The sequence below is a fragment of the Homalodisca vitripennis genome, chromosome 2, assembly GCF_021130785.1.
Source record: "Homalodisca vitripennis isolate AUS2020 chromosome 2, UT_GWSS_2.1, whole genome shotgun sequence".
Taxonomy (NCBI): Eukaryota; Metazoa; Arthropoda; class Insecta; order Hemiptera; family Cicadellidae; genus Homalodisca; species Homalodisca vitripennis.
The window spans coordinates 225,059,589-225,079,160 of record NC_060208.1 but is presented as its reverse complement, the minus strand read 5'-3'; the positions used below and the strand labels follow the sequence as shown (position 1 = coordinate 225,079,160).

Below are 19,572 nucleotides of genomic sequence, written 5' to 3'. Positions count from 1 at the left end.
ATTTCAGACTGATAAATTTAATTAATTAATTTAATTAATGGTAATTTTTTTCAGAATAACTCATTTCAAAAATAAAACAAGTTTGGCTAATATTGTATAGTAATAGGATATGAAATATTTATTCTCAAAATATACTATACATAAAACAAAGTCAGATTAGTTTACAACATTTATAATTCAACAAGGACTGTAACTGATTAAAATGATCTCTGATTTGTTGGATTCATCTCCATGCCAAATAGCAGAATAGATATTAAAATTTCGTAAAAGTCATGAAAAATAGGTAAATAGAAGGTCAGATTCCGTTATATGCCCCCAACGCTTAAACTTTTTTCAATGAACTTAGAACGTTATAAAACGATATAGTTGAGCAACAGAACTAACATTCCATCGATCAACAAGCATTTCCAGGTATTGCGGTCGGTGTTGTTGTTGCTGTATCTTATCTTTCTCGAGAATCACACCGCGCGGCATAACATGATTATTTAAGTTTTTTACATGGTACATAATTGCCTTTCCATTACAATTCTATTCATATTTTCTGAACAGCCCCTCTAGAATTTGATATTTTACTGATAGGTACTATCTCGATGGATGTTTTTCTTTCGTTGACATCAGCGCGAACTACATCGTTCTATAACGTTCTAAGTTCATTGAAAAAAGTTTAAGCGTTGGGGGCATATAACGGAATCTGACCTTCTATTTACCTATTTTTTTCATGACTTTTACGAAATTTTAATATCTATTCTGCTATTTGGCGTGGAGATGAATAGCAGAATAGATATTAAAATTTCGTAATTAAGTAATTCAAAAATAGGTAAATAGGTCAATAGAAAATTATTTTTATATAATAATAGAGATTGAAAGAGCATGTTAAACGTAATCAACAGTTTTGTTTAAACATTGTTTTATGACAGCTCCATAGTTTAATTAATTTAGCCTTTATTTTCCATTTGTTTACATTTATAGTCTTGAAAGCATAGTGTAAGCTTGATAGTAACAACACATCTTATTTCAACCTTTTCTACAACTACCGTTGGCACAGACTAAGAAAATTGAAAGTTTCCTTACAAATGTACTCTTTAGCAAATACTAAATATGAAGTGTTTGGTCAGTACTATAATGTAAATATCAAAGACAAAGTTATTACATGACATTTATTATAAATTTAAAGACTGCTCAGAACTGTGTGTGTATATACTTCATCGGAGAAACAAAGCAAAATCGACTATGGCACCAAAAATATTAAAACCTGAATAAAATTTATTACAATGGCCAAGTTATGTACTTTTTGACATTGGCGCCGGAAATATAATTCACTCAAGCCAGAAGTGCTCATATACGTGCAAAGTCGACGAGTTTTTGCGTGCAAAGCCGCGGGCAGCTGTTAGTTTAGAATAAAAATCACTAAAGGAATTTAATCTTAAATTTTGAATGATAGTATTTTACAGTCTATTTTCATGAAATTTGTTATTACACGTGAAGATTTCAACATGTTAAAATCTCACATAAGTAAAAAATTTTTAATTGATAGTTGACCTTATAATAGGTATGTCGTCTTTACGGTATTTACATCCGCATAAAACTTTGAGCTGCTCATACTCAAACTCTTAATTTGATTGGGATTTTTAACTTTTGGGTAGTGCTTAAAGTTTAAAACTTTTTTTATCAGTCCCGTTGGAGGAAAATTAAGCAGGAGACATATGTACAGATTGCGTAATATTCTAATTTCAAATCAAAATAAAATTTATGTTGGAACTTTGAAATCAAATCCATTGTAATTTTCTAAGCTATTTCAATTTACGAAATACACGGCATTGCACATATACAGTTATGTTCAAAGCGCTTAATATTTGAACTTCACCATCACGCAGCACCTACAAAAGTGAGGTTTTCTCACTATTTCATGCGCCTTCTACCTGTACCCGGTAATTTCAGAAACCGAATACAAAATGTCGTCTTACTGTTTTAGAATCATACGTTATACAGAGTACGCCTAAAATGTTACAGTTACATGCTCCAGTTGCAGGTAAACGAGTCCGAGTTCTTTGTGCCAGAAACTGCAGTAAATGTGTAAAGTGTTTATATATCGTAAAAGTACCTTCCTTCGGTTTGCGGTATCTTATTTTCTTAGGACAGACTAGTACCCGGTGCAAAGTATCTGGTACGTCAGTAGTCCCGACGTGATCAATTATCACAGTAGTAAGTGAGTTGTCGATCCTTAATAGTTCTGTTCTGTGTTAGTTTGTTGACATTCGTTAATTGTCACTTGGCATCCATGCAACACGGCCCTGGGTAGTCTGGCGATTTGAGCGTTAAAACAAGCAGTAGTCGGTCGGTAAGTTGACAAAAACCTGCTCATTTCAATCTGTGTTAAAAATTAAATGTTTAAATGGTAGTTTACAAAATTTGATACTCAAGATAATAGCTAAAGAGTTCAATAACGTGGATTAATGCAGAATTTTGTGCACCACCCGGTTAAGAATAAAAGTTAAGATGGTAATGTAATAACAACTTCATTTTCATATTATTCTAAAATTAAATACTCAGTTACTGTAGACTACACTTGTGTCTATCTTGTATAAACATTTGGTCTTAGACGGATCACAAGTTTTCCGAGTTATGAATGTTCAAAACTGCAGATTTGTAGAAGTTCATACAAGAAGAAACTAAGCAGCTAATTTCTGAAGAAGTTATTGAACCTTGGCGAGCCCAGGTGCTTGTTGTTAACGGAGGGGGAAGAAAGAAATTATTGCGCATTGACTATTCACAAAACTATAAACCGATTTACCATACTAGATGCATACCCACTGCCACGGATGGAGGATATTGTACATCTGGTTTCTAAATATAGAACATTCAGCCTCAATAATATTTCCAGAAAGCCTATTACCAGTTACAAATTGAAGAAACATGAACATGCTTAAATAGCTTTTAAGTCATATGGCCGGTTATACTAGTTTAACAAGATTATTTTTGTAGTTACAAATTGTGTTCCTAATTTTCAAAGGACTAGACTCAATTATCCTTTGAGAAGTTGGACAAATGCTCCTTTGCTCAGAAATTGATTCAGCTCTTAGGTTATGTCATTTTTAACCTCTTCATGCATGACGATGTCATTTGACACCACTAAAATAAATAAATATATATAAAATGTAAGATTTATTCCAAACTGTGTCTATCTCATGTAGTTCCAACCAAGGGTTCATAGGTACTAGCAAAAGCCAGCCTACAGCACATTGGAAGCAATAGTTCATTTTCCATCCATTTTTATACAGTTCAGCATTGTTGTTATTAGTGAGAGGTTATTTTGGCAGTTTCATAATTTTTTCCTGATTAATGAGGAATTTTTATCAGTTTAAGAAAAATTTTATTCTGTTTTTAGGTATTATATACTAACATATTTACTAAATAATATTTTTGAAATTGTTAATATAATACAAATTAGCCACAAATTATTGATGAGTGGCGAATGACGCCACCATACAATAAGTGAAACTATCCCCATGCCCATTTACAGATTGGTATAGTTTCACTTATTTTATTTTTTCTTCTTCGTAGGTGTAAGAAAACATGGATACTGATATTGCCGAATACTTGGAATTACATAGTGAGAATATTATTCCATCTGGGTCAGAGGATGAGGAGTTGTAGTTTCTCAGGTGATGAACTATTTGAAGTTGATGTTGCTCACAACAGAATATTTCAGAAGGTATTGAAATACCAGAAGATCTTCCTGAAATTTTTACAGATTTTCAAAATTTTCAGTCAATACAGGAAAACCCAAGAAGTTATAACGATCACTCGGCTCATGCTATATCTGAGTACACCTTCATGGGAGGAGTTGACATGCGGACAGAATGATAGCACATTACCCTCATGGCATCAAGTCTAAGAAGTGGTACCTTAGAGTATTTTTTTTCACCTCTTAAATGTGTCCCTAGTGAATGCCTGGTTGTGCTACACGAAATCGGTTAGATGGAAAAATGGGACTTGTTGTCTTTCAAATCATCTGTAGCCAACACCCTCATTGTGAAAGGGTTAAGTGACACGAAGAAGAGAGGAAGGCCCTCATCAATGTCTCCTAACAACACTCCAACTCTTAAAAGAAAAGTAACCAGTAAACATAATTCCGGAACTGAGATACGACAAAGTTGACCACTGGCCATCGAAAGTCGAAAACGCCAGGAAGCAGCGATGCCGTTTTGAACACTGCAAGAAAAAAACCAGATTCCAGTGTAAAACATTTGTTTACATGTATGTCCACACTTTATGGAAGCTTTCCATAGTAAATAGGATGTTCTTATATTGATTATTTCAATAAATAAATTGATTTCAATTTTGAAATTTAATTTTTTTTTTAATAAACATTTTTTTTATTTTACAAAATGTGACAATATTTAATGTTAAGAGATTAAATACATTTTTATACATTTATAACTTAAACATAGTACTTATTTAATGCACATGTACCAGAAAATAAAACAAATTATAAAAAAGGTAACATTCATTTTTTTGTTTCCTTATTGCATGGTGGTGTCATATGACGTCAGGTCCGCCATTTTTTAACTAAGACGCAAAACAATTTGAAAAAATTATTTTTTTTATTAAACAAGCCTATTTATCAAAGAAAAACAAGTAAACAAATTTTTATTTTTATTATTTAATAATTCATGCATGAAGAGGTTAAAAAATCTAATCCGGCCAGATCCAAATTACCTTTATTAAAGTTGGACGTATCTCGTGATATTCACTCTCTGCTTGAAGTTCTTAAGGCATGTTTTATCACTATTCAACCTTTATCAAACACTTTTATGAAAAGATAAGGCCTCTGTCATCCACTAAACACTTTCCACTGTCTCAAGAGACTATCATGGGTGGGGGGGGGGGGGGGTGGGGGGGGGGGGGGGTGGGGGGGGGGGGGGGTGGGGGGGGGGGGGGGTGGGGGGGGGGGGGGGTGGGGGGGGGGGGGGGCCGCCCGAGCGTCTCGGCACTATTCACGGGTGCGCGCCGGGACCTATCGGTCCCGCTGGGCATTGTTGTTTTGCTTTTGGCACTGTTTACGCAGCACTGCAAAGAGGTCCTTTCTGATAGCGTGAGCGTGTTGGGCCGGTTTTCGTTCTTTGTTCTAGTGTGCATAGTTTCTCGGTTCAGCTAACTATAGTTGTTTTCATCTAGTGCTGTGTTTGCTATTATTTCGTGATTGTTGTTAGCGAAATAAACAATGGCTGGGACATCTAGAGACCCCAAAGTAGTTTGTAATACATTACCAATGAATCGTGATGATATAACAAGTGCCATGACAATAAGATGCACAATAACAAAAAGTGTTTGGTATGATGTACATATTGTAAATAAGACGTGTTAAAAACTACAAAGAAGGGAGGGGATGGTTGTAAATAATAAAATGATATACTATTAGTGCCTTTCAGTGAAAATTATCTTGTTTTAGAGTGGGCACTCATGTATAAATCAACGAAGACCTGTAGCCAGGACAACGGGACCCATCGGTCCCGCAACATATTACATAATTTTAAGAGTCTTGGGAACATAATGCCTAATTTCTTGTCTTTACTACCATCAACAGTCATAAGGTTACGTGTTACACCCCTAAATAATACAATAGTTCTTGTAATAAATCAGGTTCTTGTAAATATGTCATTTTCAGGTTCAATGGGCATTGGTCCATGCTGACGGGACCCATCGGTCCCGCAGTATAATGATGTCAAAAAAATGTAAATATATGTCAAAAAATAATCTTTTATGCTTTTATGTCACTTCTGCAAGTTATATCTTCTAATTAAACAAATTTTAAAAAATTAGCACCGGGGTTTCGCTAATACTCAAATGCTTAGCAGTGAATGTGTTAATAGATGAAATAATAAAGAAAACAAGATAAAGGGTTCAAACATACCCGAAAGCTGCTTGGAGTCCATTCCAAGCATTGTCACTGCACAGGATGCAAGTCCCGAGCAAAAGTCACTAGCACAAAAAGTCAAGAGCACAATCACATGTCACACAAGCACAGGTGAAACCCTACTGACACCACTTAAGTATCAAAGAACAATTAATTAGACTGTTTTATTAGTAGACAAGAAATACACTCCTACTGCACAAGAAAAAAATATATGCTTGAACAGATGAATGTTCGATTGGAGAAAACCAAAGGCACTTTTATTTATATGAAGATTAAACTTTTTAATAAACTTCCTGAAAAAGCATGGCATGTGTCTATCAGTAGATTTAAAAATGTTGCGAGTAATTGGCTTGTTGATAACACATTTTATTCTTTAAAATGACTACTTAACCTGTGATATTAGTACTTTAATTTTTTAATAGTTATGATTTTGTTGATAGTTATTTCTTGTTATTTATTTATTGTTGTTAAACCTATTTTATTGTTAATTTTAAATTGTTGCATTGTTATCTATTTATTGTTACTTTTTATTGTTTTATTGTTATATGTGTATTGTTTTTATTTACTATTTAATTTATTCTGTATATAATGTTTTAGATATGTTATATATATTTAACAAGATGCTGCTAATACCATTTTTACTTTTATTTTCTTTTTAATGACCAAATTGTGGCGTTATTCACATGTTCATATAAAATTTACTTTGACTTACTGTCTAATCATTACACTTGTATTATGGGATTTTAAAGGTGTGATAGGAGTAGGCCTTTTAGATATAATAAAAAGTGACGTTGTCCATTGCATTGTCAAGTGCTTAAAGACAATAAAGATTTCTTGATTTTTGATTCTTGACTGTGTGTTGGATTCTAACAAGAAGGTCAATGTCAGCATGATGGCATGTCATCTGAAACAATGGGACAGGATGGCGATGGTCAGGAAGAAAGGGGTAAAGGCAAACCGTTCCAGCCCTATGTTTTGGTCTTAGACCTTATTGTCATGGTATATGTACAAATTTTGTAGGTTGAGGTTTTTTTGTTATTAAAATCTTTTTAGGTTCGTAGTTAGTTCTTTTTTTAATATTGTTACCTAAAGTGGCCTTACCTCAACTTAACGGTTGTTCTGCTAATTTTATGTATGAAGCCTCAATAAGCTTGCATCTCCTCACAATGTATTGCGTTGGCTTCATCCCATTTTTTCAACATTCTCCGTTTAACCCGGATTTTTGTAATGTCCCAGCTAGTCCAACTTAATGAAGGTTGCACTGTGATTACAGTTTAGGGAGCTATACTTTTAATTAGCAGGTTATTTGTTCTGTAACCTGAATCCTATTTTAACTAATATTGGTTGGCTTTGTAAAAGAAAATTGTCTACATTTACTTAGAAATTATTTGTGGTTTTATTTAATAAAATTAGGTGTGTTTATATGTGACCATTAGATTAAATGTCCTTTCTTTGTTGCTAACCTGTAGGAAAACGCGGCGTGTTCAGCACAAGTGGAGGCCTAAAGCTAGCCTACGTGAGTGGACTGGAGGACTCAGATAGTTCGGCCTGCAGTTTCACGGCAGCCGATGTGACGAGAGTACGAGACTCGTGTATCAAGGGCCAACCCTCGTATCGGGGCATCGACATACTGCTTACGTCCCAATGGCCCCAGGGAGTGTTGCAACGCGATGAAAATGCTGTAAGTTGCTAATGTAACTGATTTTTAATATTAGAGAAAAATTAATGCGCTTTAAGATGTTTTTTTTTTTTGTTCGTGTTGTGTTGATAAAGCGCAATGGTTCTCAAAAGTGCTATTCTCTATGAAAGGCCTTAACTTAAAATGTAGTATTTACATAGTTTTGGTTAGTTGTACACTCAAAGTTTTTTGTTTGAAAACTTATTAGAATAGTTGTAATGAATACTAAATGGCTGCAAGCTTTCACAAAGTGCTTCAAAATGTCTTATGAATTAATTCTAGAAGTCCTTGCTGTCACTATTAATATAAATATTAAGAAAATCTTGTGAATGAGTGATGTCAGTGAATGATTGATTTGTCTCACACATATGTAAAGATTGTAAATGGCTAAAACCTAAAAAAATTTTCACAACTATTCTAAAACAAGCTTTACACATTTTGACCAAAGTTCATTGGTCACTGATTAAAATGGTTTGCTTGGTTTTATATAGTTACTGTAATTAAAACCAGTATAACTCAAAGTTTCAATTTTCATTTCTTAAAGTTCAGAATAGTAGTTAATTGTTTGGATTATAGAACTGTCCTATTGTTTACTAAGAGGCTTGCAGTTAAACATTAATCCTTAGAACACTTAGTATAAATTTCTGCACTTCCCCCTAGTGTGCCAATACAATAACAAAATCTTTTTTAATTTTTTTTAAGTTCTATTTGAATTTAGGTTTCTAAATTTATTGTAGGAAAAATTTAAAATAAAATGTTTTAATGATTTTTGTATATTTTTTATAATGTTACTGTTGAATTGTAAACAAAGTTTTCATAATCTGGGTTAGCCGTTTTTATAATTAATTTAATATAAAACTAAAAAAAATCACTGCAAACATAGATACAATCACTATTTCAATAAGTGCAAATTTAACCACATGTGATTTCCCATAATATGCACAGGAAGGGTTAATGTTTGCAAAATATAGATGTAATGTTACAATGACATTATGAAAAGACATATTACAACTTCAAAGTTTCTAGTGCTCATTAGTAAGGCTCTAATAGGAAGATAATAAGTAAGTAATTTATGAGATTAGATGTTACTACAGCCACTTTAGTGTTTTCTGGAGTTATATAAAAAAGACATTATAATAAGACAGTACTTGCTTACAATTATATTCCAAATTTTATATTTGTTGGTTGTACATGCTGCGTAGCCATAATATAGGTGCAATACTGAATATACGGAATGAGGACGACAGTCAATCTCAACCATTGTTTTGAAGTGATATTTGATTTTGATTACAATGCTGTTCATGGAGGACAGCAACCTGATAGATTTACCAACTTTTCTGGAAGTAGAGGAACATTAATGTGACGTTTATCCATTGATTAGTGACACGGAAAATCTCAGAATATTTTGTTTTTTTAAGATTCAGTGGATTTGAGATTTGATTTTAACACTTAAAGCCCAAATTCAAGTACGTTAGGTGTATGTATCAACATCAAACGAAGATTTGTGATATTCCTCTCAATATTTCTTTTGTTGTGAATATTGTTGTACTTTATTGAATTGAGAATTTGTTGTATTCTAAAATTACATCTTGTAATTCCAAAAAGAATCTACAATCAAAATGTGCTAAAGTATGATATATTTCTTTTTGTTTTGCATGTTCTTTTTTTATCCATAAGATTAACAATCTATCAGATCAATGCTAATTCCAATGTTTAATTTTTCAGAAAGTGAAAGCCCCAAAAGGGTCCGAACTTTTGTCTTGGTTGGCAGTTCAATTGAAACCCAGATACCATTTTGTTGGCTTGGAAGGTATATTTTATGAAAGGCCGCCATACAGGTAATTTGTCTACCATTTTGGTTCAAACAATTTTTTTAAAATATTAGTCAAAAGTACTTTTCAGTTGTGTTTTTCAATTTTTGCTATTCATTTATGTTTTAGGACATAACTTTATTTTTTTTGTCAAATATTTATTTTTTTAGTTGTAAATCAGTATACTGATATTTCCACTCTAACAAAACTGTTTTCAAATAATACAAATAAACAAAAAACATAAAATGACCTTAAACAATTTTTAATAACAATGCTCAATGAAGCACACAAAGAATCCTCTACATTAATAAATTAAAACACTGTAAACAACACTAACTTTTTATGAAATAATCTCCAAACAAAATATCTTTTTTCAAATTTCTCTGAATTTTTTATTTTACTGAAAAATGGTTATTTTGAATTTAAATTTTTATCATTGCTAATTTAAATGATTTATTACTTATTTTTAGATAATATTCAACATGTTCAACAAAATACACATGTATTTTTTCTAAACGAATTGATATATCATCCTCATAAAGTGGCGTAAGTGTTGAAACACAATTTTTCAGAAGAGTAAAAGCAAAATTATCTCATTGTAAACTTTTTTTAATGAGGAATAGTTGTAATTATTGATACATGTACTGTACTTTCTATTCATAAAGAGTCATCACATGGTAGAATTAACTTTTTCATACGGTTTCAAGTCAAATCCAGAATATAAATATAATTTTTAAATTATATCAGTTACTTAACCCTTGTTTGGGACAATAATATATGTATTATCTATTTTTTAAAACTTTTTGTCATTGTATTGAAGATTTTCAAACATCTCATTACATTGACACTGGCACTCCATACACCCGTGCACGTTTTAAGGTGTTTTTTATATACCCAAGTGTTGACACTACTTTGGCTTTTTCAAACGTGCCAAATTCAGAATTAAATGTTTTGTAAGTATGTAAAATTTATATATTTTATTTATTAATTATTTATTTCAGGTTATTGATTTAGTTTAAGATTTTATTTGATATCTATCAACGTTGTTTTAATTTAAGAATTACGTATAGCAAGATAAGTTTTACATAGCTAAAAAGATGTTTGTTTTAGTATATTATCAATTTACACTAGTCTAGTCCTACCTAAGCAGTATAAACATTACCTACGACAAGTTATGACTTGTAACACAAAATGATGACCATGTCAATTGCTGTATGCCTAAAGACAATAAAGATTTTGATTTGATTTGATTTGATTTGACTAAAAACGTTAATAGCTATAAATTTAATGTCAAGTATAATAACTCTATTAATGTCTATTTAACTCTATTAATTAATCAAAATAAAGTACCACTGAAGATTTATACACTTGTTTTACAATTTTGTAAAATTCCTCACTGCTTAATACTATTTACTATCATTAATTAATTAGTAGAAGAGATTTTCTCCATTCTCTTATAAATTAGTATGTAAATATAAGTCGCTTTGTGAGTTCCTATGACACAGACGTGGTTGACAGGAATCTGGACACAGGGAGTGACAGTGGAGCACATCTAACCCGCTTCATGTCACTGGGTGAGGTGGGTGGTGACGCACGGTGGTTGTACGCTGCCAGCCTGACACCTGTGGACATCATGTCTGCGCAGGAGCTGCGCCAGCAGACGACAGACCAGACCGAACTGCCGTATACGGGCCGAGCGTTGTCAGCCACAGTGAGCGGTGCGAGTGACAATAGTGCAGGGCACCAGTACTTCTACGACATGACACCGGCCAAACAATCACGTGATGGTGACGGTCCCAGGGAGAAACGAGCGAAAATGGAATTTGATCAAAGTAAGTAATGTCCGCTTTATGGTTATAAACAGAATATTTACAAAGTACAGATCTTGAATCCAATTATACTCTGAGAGTGTGGAAACATTTTATCATGAAATGTTAAAATTGTTTGTGATTTTTTTAAATCAAAGCCAAAATCACTTGTGCTCATCAAAGTAAATCTCTATAATCTTATTCCACTCATTCAATTCTAATTGACAGACCATTACTGAGCATCGTATGACAGTTTTTTTTTTTTTTCATAATAAAAAGAAAATAAATATAATCATTTAGTAAACATATAGTCACATATTGAGATTCTGTTTTACTGACGATTATTAAGAACAACACACTGTTTATTGTTCAAAGTTTATTTTTGAAAGTGGATTTTTATGGGTAATGGATTATTTCACACATTTCCATCAAGTGTTGTTTTATCACAAAAGCAAATCTCCATAACAGTACTTTTAATCTTTCAATACACTGTTAATAAATGTCAGGAGATCAAGTTAAGCTGATAAACCAGCTGCTGCAGGGCAATAAAACACAGTACTTTCCTCATATCCTCTCTACCTATCAACAGGATATTTTTTAAATAAATCCCAGAAGGAGCATCTTTGTCAAGCATAAAACATTATAAAGCATACATTATTACAATGTTTGTTTTTGTACTAGGTTATCATTATTCTGATTCATATAACTCTAATTTTTTATATAATTTATTCCCTTTGAATTTTGTTTTCAAATGTATTTAAAGAGTCTAATTTAAGTTTATTGGATCCGTAGTGTAGCCTATGAAATTCTTCAACTTTTTTTTGTTCTCAGGTTCATGTTGGTTCTGCCTTTCCAGCCCTCAGGTGGAGAAACATTTGGTCATCAGCATTGGACAAGAAGTAAGTTAGCTACAGCTATCATCAGTGCCTGTTGATAAAGTTAATTTCTGTTTATACAGTCGATACAATAATAATATATAGTTGGTAAAATAATTTTAAATAGGAAACTGTGGTGTGCCTGAATATTCTCTCTGAAAAGAGCTGTAATGGAACATAAATACACCAAACCAACAGGTGCATCGCCAATGAATACTATACTGGTAGCTAAAAATAAAAGTTATCCAAAGCTGTTATTATTAATCAGGGTATTGTAGATTTAATTAATTTGCTATGTGCCTTAGAGGATATACATTAGTAATCATCCAATGTATATGTTCTTTATTTTCACAATTTTTTCGAGTTTTGCATTATTTAAGGTACGTATTAGTAATTACCACACACTAATAGTCACTTCAAAACAACGGTGGGTATTTAGTTCCTGGATTTATCATTACCAATCTTGCCACCACCACATAAAAGATGGTTGATTATTAGATGAGATTATTACTGTCTAATTACTTAAAATTAAATTACTGTTAAAGTACACCTAAACTTTATGTGGTGAGCAGACAAGGGCAACTGATTTCCAGAATTTAGATGTGGTATATTGGGTTGGCACCCAGATGCTGTCCACCTAGGTATAGAACATTTTGAAATTCTCAAAATTTAAGAATTGGATAGAAGTGTTATAAATAGTTTTGTGGTAATATTTCAGGTGTACTTGGCCCTAGCAAAGGGAGGTCTTGTGGACGGTCATGTGTTAATTTTACCAGTAACACACCATCAGGCTGCCGCTCACCTGCCAGACTCGGTCACTGCAGAGATTCAAAAGTATCCTTCTTTATTCAAGTGTCACTTTAAATTATCTGTGAAAATCCTGAAGTTCATTTATCAGCCCTGTATAAAGCGTAGCTCTTTTATACACACTACTGTAGTTTTGGATGGGCATCACAAATTTAGACTTTCAAGTATTGTAGAGTAATTTTGTCATAGTAAAACAACACACAATACGTGAATGGCTTCAAATTATAATATACTAGTCTGAATATTTAAAATTACCTTGACTAAAATACTTGTCAACATAATAAAATGGCAGTATTATTTTTTTTTATTCTTCAAAAATGTACAAAGATTTAATAATAAGATATTTTTTAACTTTTTACTAAATGTTTTAAAACACATCTAATTTCATATTATATTTTGTAAAAAGTTATATCTAATTCTAAGGTATGTTGTACTTTTGTTAAATATTTTTTTACGATTGCTAATCTGAAAATTGTCTATATATGTGGTATTATATTCATAACGAAGTTATCTTGGCAAGATTCTTACATTTTTTCACATTTCAAACTATTTTATGAATATATAAACTGTATAACATCATTATACTTAATGATTCTTAGAATGGTCATCAAATTTTAGTTTAAGCGTTGTTCTGACCGCAACTATTTGAAGGTGCAATATTTTGTTTCAGTTAAATTTGATAGAGCTCCTTCTACTTGGATACCATAAGCTAAATGTGCATGAATGATGTAAAATATAGTCATTTTATTGTATCTATATTGCAAAACAGGGCAAATATAGTTTAATTTCAAAATTACCAGAACTAATGTTTAAACACAATTATAATCTAATTGTACCAGAAAATACCAAACTGGATCAAATTAAAGTGCAAGTAGTTGGTATTATTAATTTCAACTAAACTTAAAGAATAATGTCATAAAGTTTTATACATTTTCTATTCCAAATTATAGAAACCGTTTATATTGTGAGGTAACTGTATTTTATTATCTTCAACTTGTATCTGTTATCATGCTATTGTATCTTTTATTTATTATATTCTTACTAAATTTTATTGATTGATTGTGTGAGTCACATAATTTTTTTCCAAGGAAAAGAAACGATAGTCCTAGAAAGGATCTTTTCATCTTCCTTACTTATATTTGTGTCCTCAGAATCTGAGACCTTTACAGAAGCCGATCACATTTAAGGGTTCCTGTTCTCTGATGTCCTTGGGGCTGAAGAGATATGCCCCTAGGAATCTTTTCCGAATTGTAGATATGGCATGACAGTTTAGTCATATGTGCTCTGCTGATTCCTCCGCTTCTCCGCAGATTCTGCATTCATGGCTAAGGCCCACCTTCATAAGGTGTTTTCTAAGGGGGCTATATCCTGTCAGCATCCCTATAATCATTCTTATATCCTCCTTACTCTGATCTGGAGAGATGCCCACCCTTTAGCATAAGGAGAGATAAACATTTTTCATTGACTTAATCCTGAGGCCCTACTCCAATTAAAGTATTTTATCCTATTTTCCCAATCTTTTACAAGAGCTTTGTTCTAGGAGAAAGCTATCCCTTAACCCGGCTCTGGTTCCACCATAAAGGACTTCGCTCCCTTTTGCGCTAGACCCTATGTACCAAGTTTGAAGTCTTTAGAACCTTTCTATCATAGATATTTCACAAAAAGGACCTGTTGTGTTCTTAATTTTAGGTAGTATTTTAAAGGCATTTAAACAACACTAATTATATTATGCTCAAGGGTAGAAGGGTTATTGTAATTTTTGCTTCTGTAGTTATATGTTGTTCTGTTATTTTTTAGTCATGAGATAACTATTCCTCATAAATCTTTAAAAAAGTTTCCAAATCACAATAATTGTTTTAATTACTTCTTGGATTTTATATGTATGATTGCTTTTGTTAACTCAAAATATACTTGATTCTTTTGTTCCTTAATACAAAACCAGATTCCAAGATGCTCTAAGGAAATGCTACGCCAAAGATGGTAAAGTACCTGTGTTCTTCGAGCGGAACTATAAGACTTCACACTTACAAATTCAAGTAATACCAGTCTCTAAAAGTGTCAGTCCCAAACTGAAAATGGTGTTTGAGGTAAGTATAAAAGGATGGTGTTGAATTATAAGGATTTTGATCAATAGAAACATTAATTCAAAGATACAAGTTTGGTTAAAAATGTAACTACCTATTATGAGTATTATTTATATTTTTATAATTTTCTGTGTGGATGATTTAAAATTCTACTGTGGAATTTATGATCACACTACTTCAGCTAAGTTATGGTACTTATTTGTTAACATATGAAACACCTTTCTTGAACCAAGATTCAAAGCCAACTCCATAGGATGATAAGCAAAGGCTTTAGCAACCTACGTGTAAGAAGGGGCAAAAATATTAAGCCATTTTATAAATTAATATAGCTTCACATTAGACTATAAACATTTCTGTGGGTTTATTATTTCTTACAATATATAGTAGATCTCAAGTAATGAAAAAGATAATAAAAACAAATGAAAACATGTACGATTTGAAGATGACATTATTTAAATGCTGTTAATTTAATGCCATACATTCTTCAAGTCTCTCAATAAAGCTGTCCAACACTTTCCTCAAAATGTCAGTTAATATTGAATCGACCATATTGCTGATAGCAACCTTCAAGTTTTCTAGTGTGTGAAGTTAATTTACTACAAATTTGATTTAAGGGGATCTGATGGCTCTATAACTGTGATTGTTAATTTGTGTAAGTTTAGGTATCTTATATATTAAAGTGTGCACCTTAAGTTCCCCTACAAGTTAAAGAAAATTGAAAAGATTTTAATTTGTAAAAATCAAAACTTTGGGAAATTGTCTAGCTCTTCCCTGCTCCATACGCATGTTCCCTAAAATAAAGCTTTTCCTGCATTATTTGCAGTTTTTGATCTTTTTCAATCTTTGATGTTTCCCAAATTAAAAACAAGCTAAAGCCTCATACACACTTAGCTGTTCTTTCCGGAATGTGAGACCAGATCACTTGGGCAATTCACTTGGATTCTGTGTGCCGCCATATAAACATTTCTTCAGAAGTTCCGGAGAGGCTGTCTTTAAAACAAGGCTTTATTTCAAACATGCACTTGCCAGGTGTATGAAAATGTCCATAATGATCAAACTTTCATCATTTTGTTTTGCTTTCTGGAATTTGTACCAGTTACTGGCTCTTTATGTGTAAAGAAATTGTTGTAAAATGAATCTGAAACAATTAATAAATTTGAGCACTTGGGGGTTATTGTACTCTTCTTAAGATACCTCCAAATAGAAAAGTAACAAAACAGGGATCAGGTGCATGTTGCATGTTAAACAATGTCATCATTGCAAGAGATGACATGATCATGAAATCTCATGTGCAATTACTTGTCTGGTTGGACCCAAACTTTTTTATAGCTGATAATTTTCTCTTCGGTCCAAAAATAGAAACCACACTGCAACTCGGGCACTTTGCAGAGGAGATGGGTCCAACTCTTGCGGGTTTTAGTCCAATTAATATTGGTAATTTTGTTAATTGACATACCATTATGGTAAAAATGAGCTTCGTCACTTATTGCAAGAATTTTTCTTAGGACTTGCATAGTTGCAAGACTTCAGGTTTTAGTCAGTGGCAATGTCATATAGGTGAAGTGTAGATCATAGTCATCTCATTGTCAAATCAGATATTAAAAGAACAGCAGCTTGTATACGTATCTGCAAGGACGTATCCAGCAAAGGGGTACAAAAGGTCCGAACCCCCCCCTCCAAAGTTTCAATTTCTTTCTTAGTAAACAATGATTATTATTTAAATTATTCAGTATTACTGACTTACCTTTCTCAACAAAGAAACGGGCCAAAACTTTAAAGGACAAAATGGGGCTTACTCTCCACTACGGAAAAATATCAGTTGTCTGGATCCCCCCCAAATTTTTTCCTGGCTACGTTCTTGCGTATCTGTCAATATAGACTAGTTACACAGCTTGTTTTTTTCCCCCTAAAACATTTTCAGGCATTTTTACTGATCTTAGATGATCTGTAAGCTTATGTTTTAGGTTAAACCTGTTGAGCTAAAGCTACTCACCTATAGCATTATTGTGTTACAGGATGGAACAAATCAAATCATGTTTATTTCCGTAATACTCCTACAAGTATTGAAACTTTCTATTTGCCACCAGATGGCCAAGTCAAAAGTACATGAATGATGTACTATTCTAAAAACTGAATAGAATCAAAATCAAGCAGAGGTCCAACAGTAGCATTTACAGCAACATTATGTAAACTTGGTGGTTTGAGACAGTTTTTAAAGTTTTTTTTTTATGCAGGCTACATTAAAACTAGTCAGAATAAGGCATTAACAATTGTAAAAAGCAACAAGAGTATAACAAAATTTATAAAATTTTACAAAAGTCCCCAATAAATATAAAAATCAACAATAGGTGTTAAATTCTACAATAAATATAAAATTTAACAATCAATATATAAAATTATACAAATATATCTACATACAAAAAGCCTACAACAAATTAGAAATATAAATTGTTTGTAGTGAAAAATTCATTGACTGAATAAAATGGAGATGTTAACAACCAATGGTAAAATTTACATTTAAATATTTTTACAGGGTATTTAAGAATGAGATGCTCCAATGTATTGTAAATCTTAAGTGATTCTTAAATGTTTAGTGCTATATGGTGAAGTTCAGTTAACTATGTAAATTCAACCACATATTTGAATACATTACAAATTAATTAATAATTATTAAACCCTTTCACAATTCATGTACAGGACCATGCAGAAGCGGAAGGGTTCAGTGTGGACGAGTTACCACCTCATGCTCGTCTTGACCAGATCGTCCAGCCCAACACCCCCTACTTCTATGTGGAGCTGCCGAGTGGAGAGAGACTTTACCATAGGGTCAGGAAACACTTCCCATTGCATTTCGGCAGGTAAGTTTCAGACTTAAGGTTCCGGTATTTTAAAATATGGGTCATTTTCAAAAACATTATAGAGATTACTTGTCATAACACCTTTTCATGATGTTCCCATTTTATATAATGCATGCTTTTTTTTATACGCATTGTCTTCGTTTACGTAAATATTTAGTATTAATTATTTTATTTCTCTCATAATAAAGAATGTTTTACTTCTCATTACGTTATATAAGGTTAAACTAAATACTCTCATTATTTAAGGCAAAGGTGAAGTTTTCATATCTCAAAACAAGCAATAAAATCATAAAATGTTCAGCTTTATAATAATTTTGAGTTATTTAATTATAAACTGAAACATAATAATTAATAAATAAATCTTATTGTCTAAAAAGAAATAGGCAGATTTCAATGAACTAGATAGGAAGAGTGACTGATGTATAAAAACTGGAAAGGAAATGTAGTCACTTGTAACTAATCACTAATCACTTGGAAGTGTTTCCATCTTGGAAAGTGATTATTCAAGACAGAAACCAAAATATATAAACACACAATGGACTTGAATAATTTACACTCACCATATACTTTTATAAACCTGAAACCCATTAAGTTTACATATGTTTCTGTTTCAAGTACTGACATTCCAGATTGAAAGAGAAAATTCTGCACTTCCTAATCGATCAATCACTATTATTATGAAAATAATTTTAGCATTAAGTTGTTTAGTATCCTGGACTTAATGGTTTTGTATGTTTTACAGAGAAGTTCTTGCAAGTTCACAAGTATTGGATATGGAAGAGAGAGCAGATTGGAAAAACTGTTCATTGTCCAAAGACGAAGAGGCCAGGATGGCATTGAAGTTCAGAGCAATGTTTAAACCATTTGACTTTACACTGTAAATGTTTTTTTTTTTTCAATAAAATGACTTTTGTACAAATAAACATATTTATGTACTACTGTGACAATACTTTCCCACCGACTTGTCATTCAAGCTACTAATCACAGAAACGTAACTCACAATGTATTATGTTCAAAATAAAAGTTGATTATAAAATGTCTTTATTGGTGGCATAACCTAATGGCAAGTGAAAGTAATAAAATTTATTATACAATGACTTTTCTGTCAGTGTAGCTCTGGAAATTCTGTTATTTCGGTATAAGATCCTGAAGACATTTTTTAAACCACCATTTTGAAATTATTAATGATAGAATAACTGGAAAAATATGCCTTTAATCAAAAAGCCTGTAGAGAGCAAAATTATAGCTTATTAAAAATAAAAACAATCGCGTATTTATGGTATGTGCAGACCCAATGCAATTAGAATTATTGCTTGTTGAAAGTTGATTGGTATTTTCAAAAGTTGATTGGTATTTTCAAATGCCAAAATGGAAAGTTTCTACGTTCAATAACCAAAAACCAATGCATTTTTCGGGAAAAACTCATAAAATGTTTTTTTTACTTCTTTAATAACCTTTATTTTTATTTTTTATAAAAGTTCCTGGCATCAAAACTAAGTGAGTTATGTCTATTTGTATTCTTTCATTGGGAAAAAATAGTAAAAAATTTCATCTCTCTTCCACTCCATTCATGAAAAACCTTCAGAAAACCGACAATTTCACTCAAGCATAAGTCAAAGAGTTTTGATTTTCAGAAAAATCTTCATAGAACAAGTTGCTTAAAATTAAGTCAAATTTATCGATTTCTGCACTTATTTTCAATGAAAAATTACTCACTCCCAGGGAAAAAGTAAC

The 19,572-nt window shown here is 32.0% G+C and overlaps 1 protein-coding gene across 1 annotated transcript; it reads left to right on the top strand.

The window, feature by feature from the left end:
- The first annotated feature begins 6,814 nt into the window (after positions 1-6,814).
- On the top strand, positions 6,815-18,776 carry LOC124356015 (CWF19-like protein 1). Its single transcript, XM_046807161.1, has 9 exons — positions 6,815-6,863; positions 7,387-7,598; positions 9,321-9,433; positions 10,925-11,238; positions 12,046-12,113; positions 12,808-12,923; positions 14,839-14,983; positions 17,678-17,838; positions 18,581-18,776. The coding sequence occupies exons 1-9, from the start codon at positions 6,815-6,817 to the stop codon at positions 18,717-18,719; spliced, it is 1,317 nt and encodes a 438-aa protein (XP_046663117.1). The 3' UTR covers positions 18,720-18,776.
- Positions 18,777-19,572: the final 796 nt, after the last annotated feature.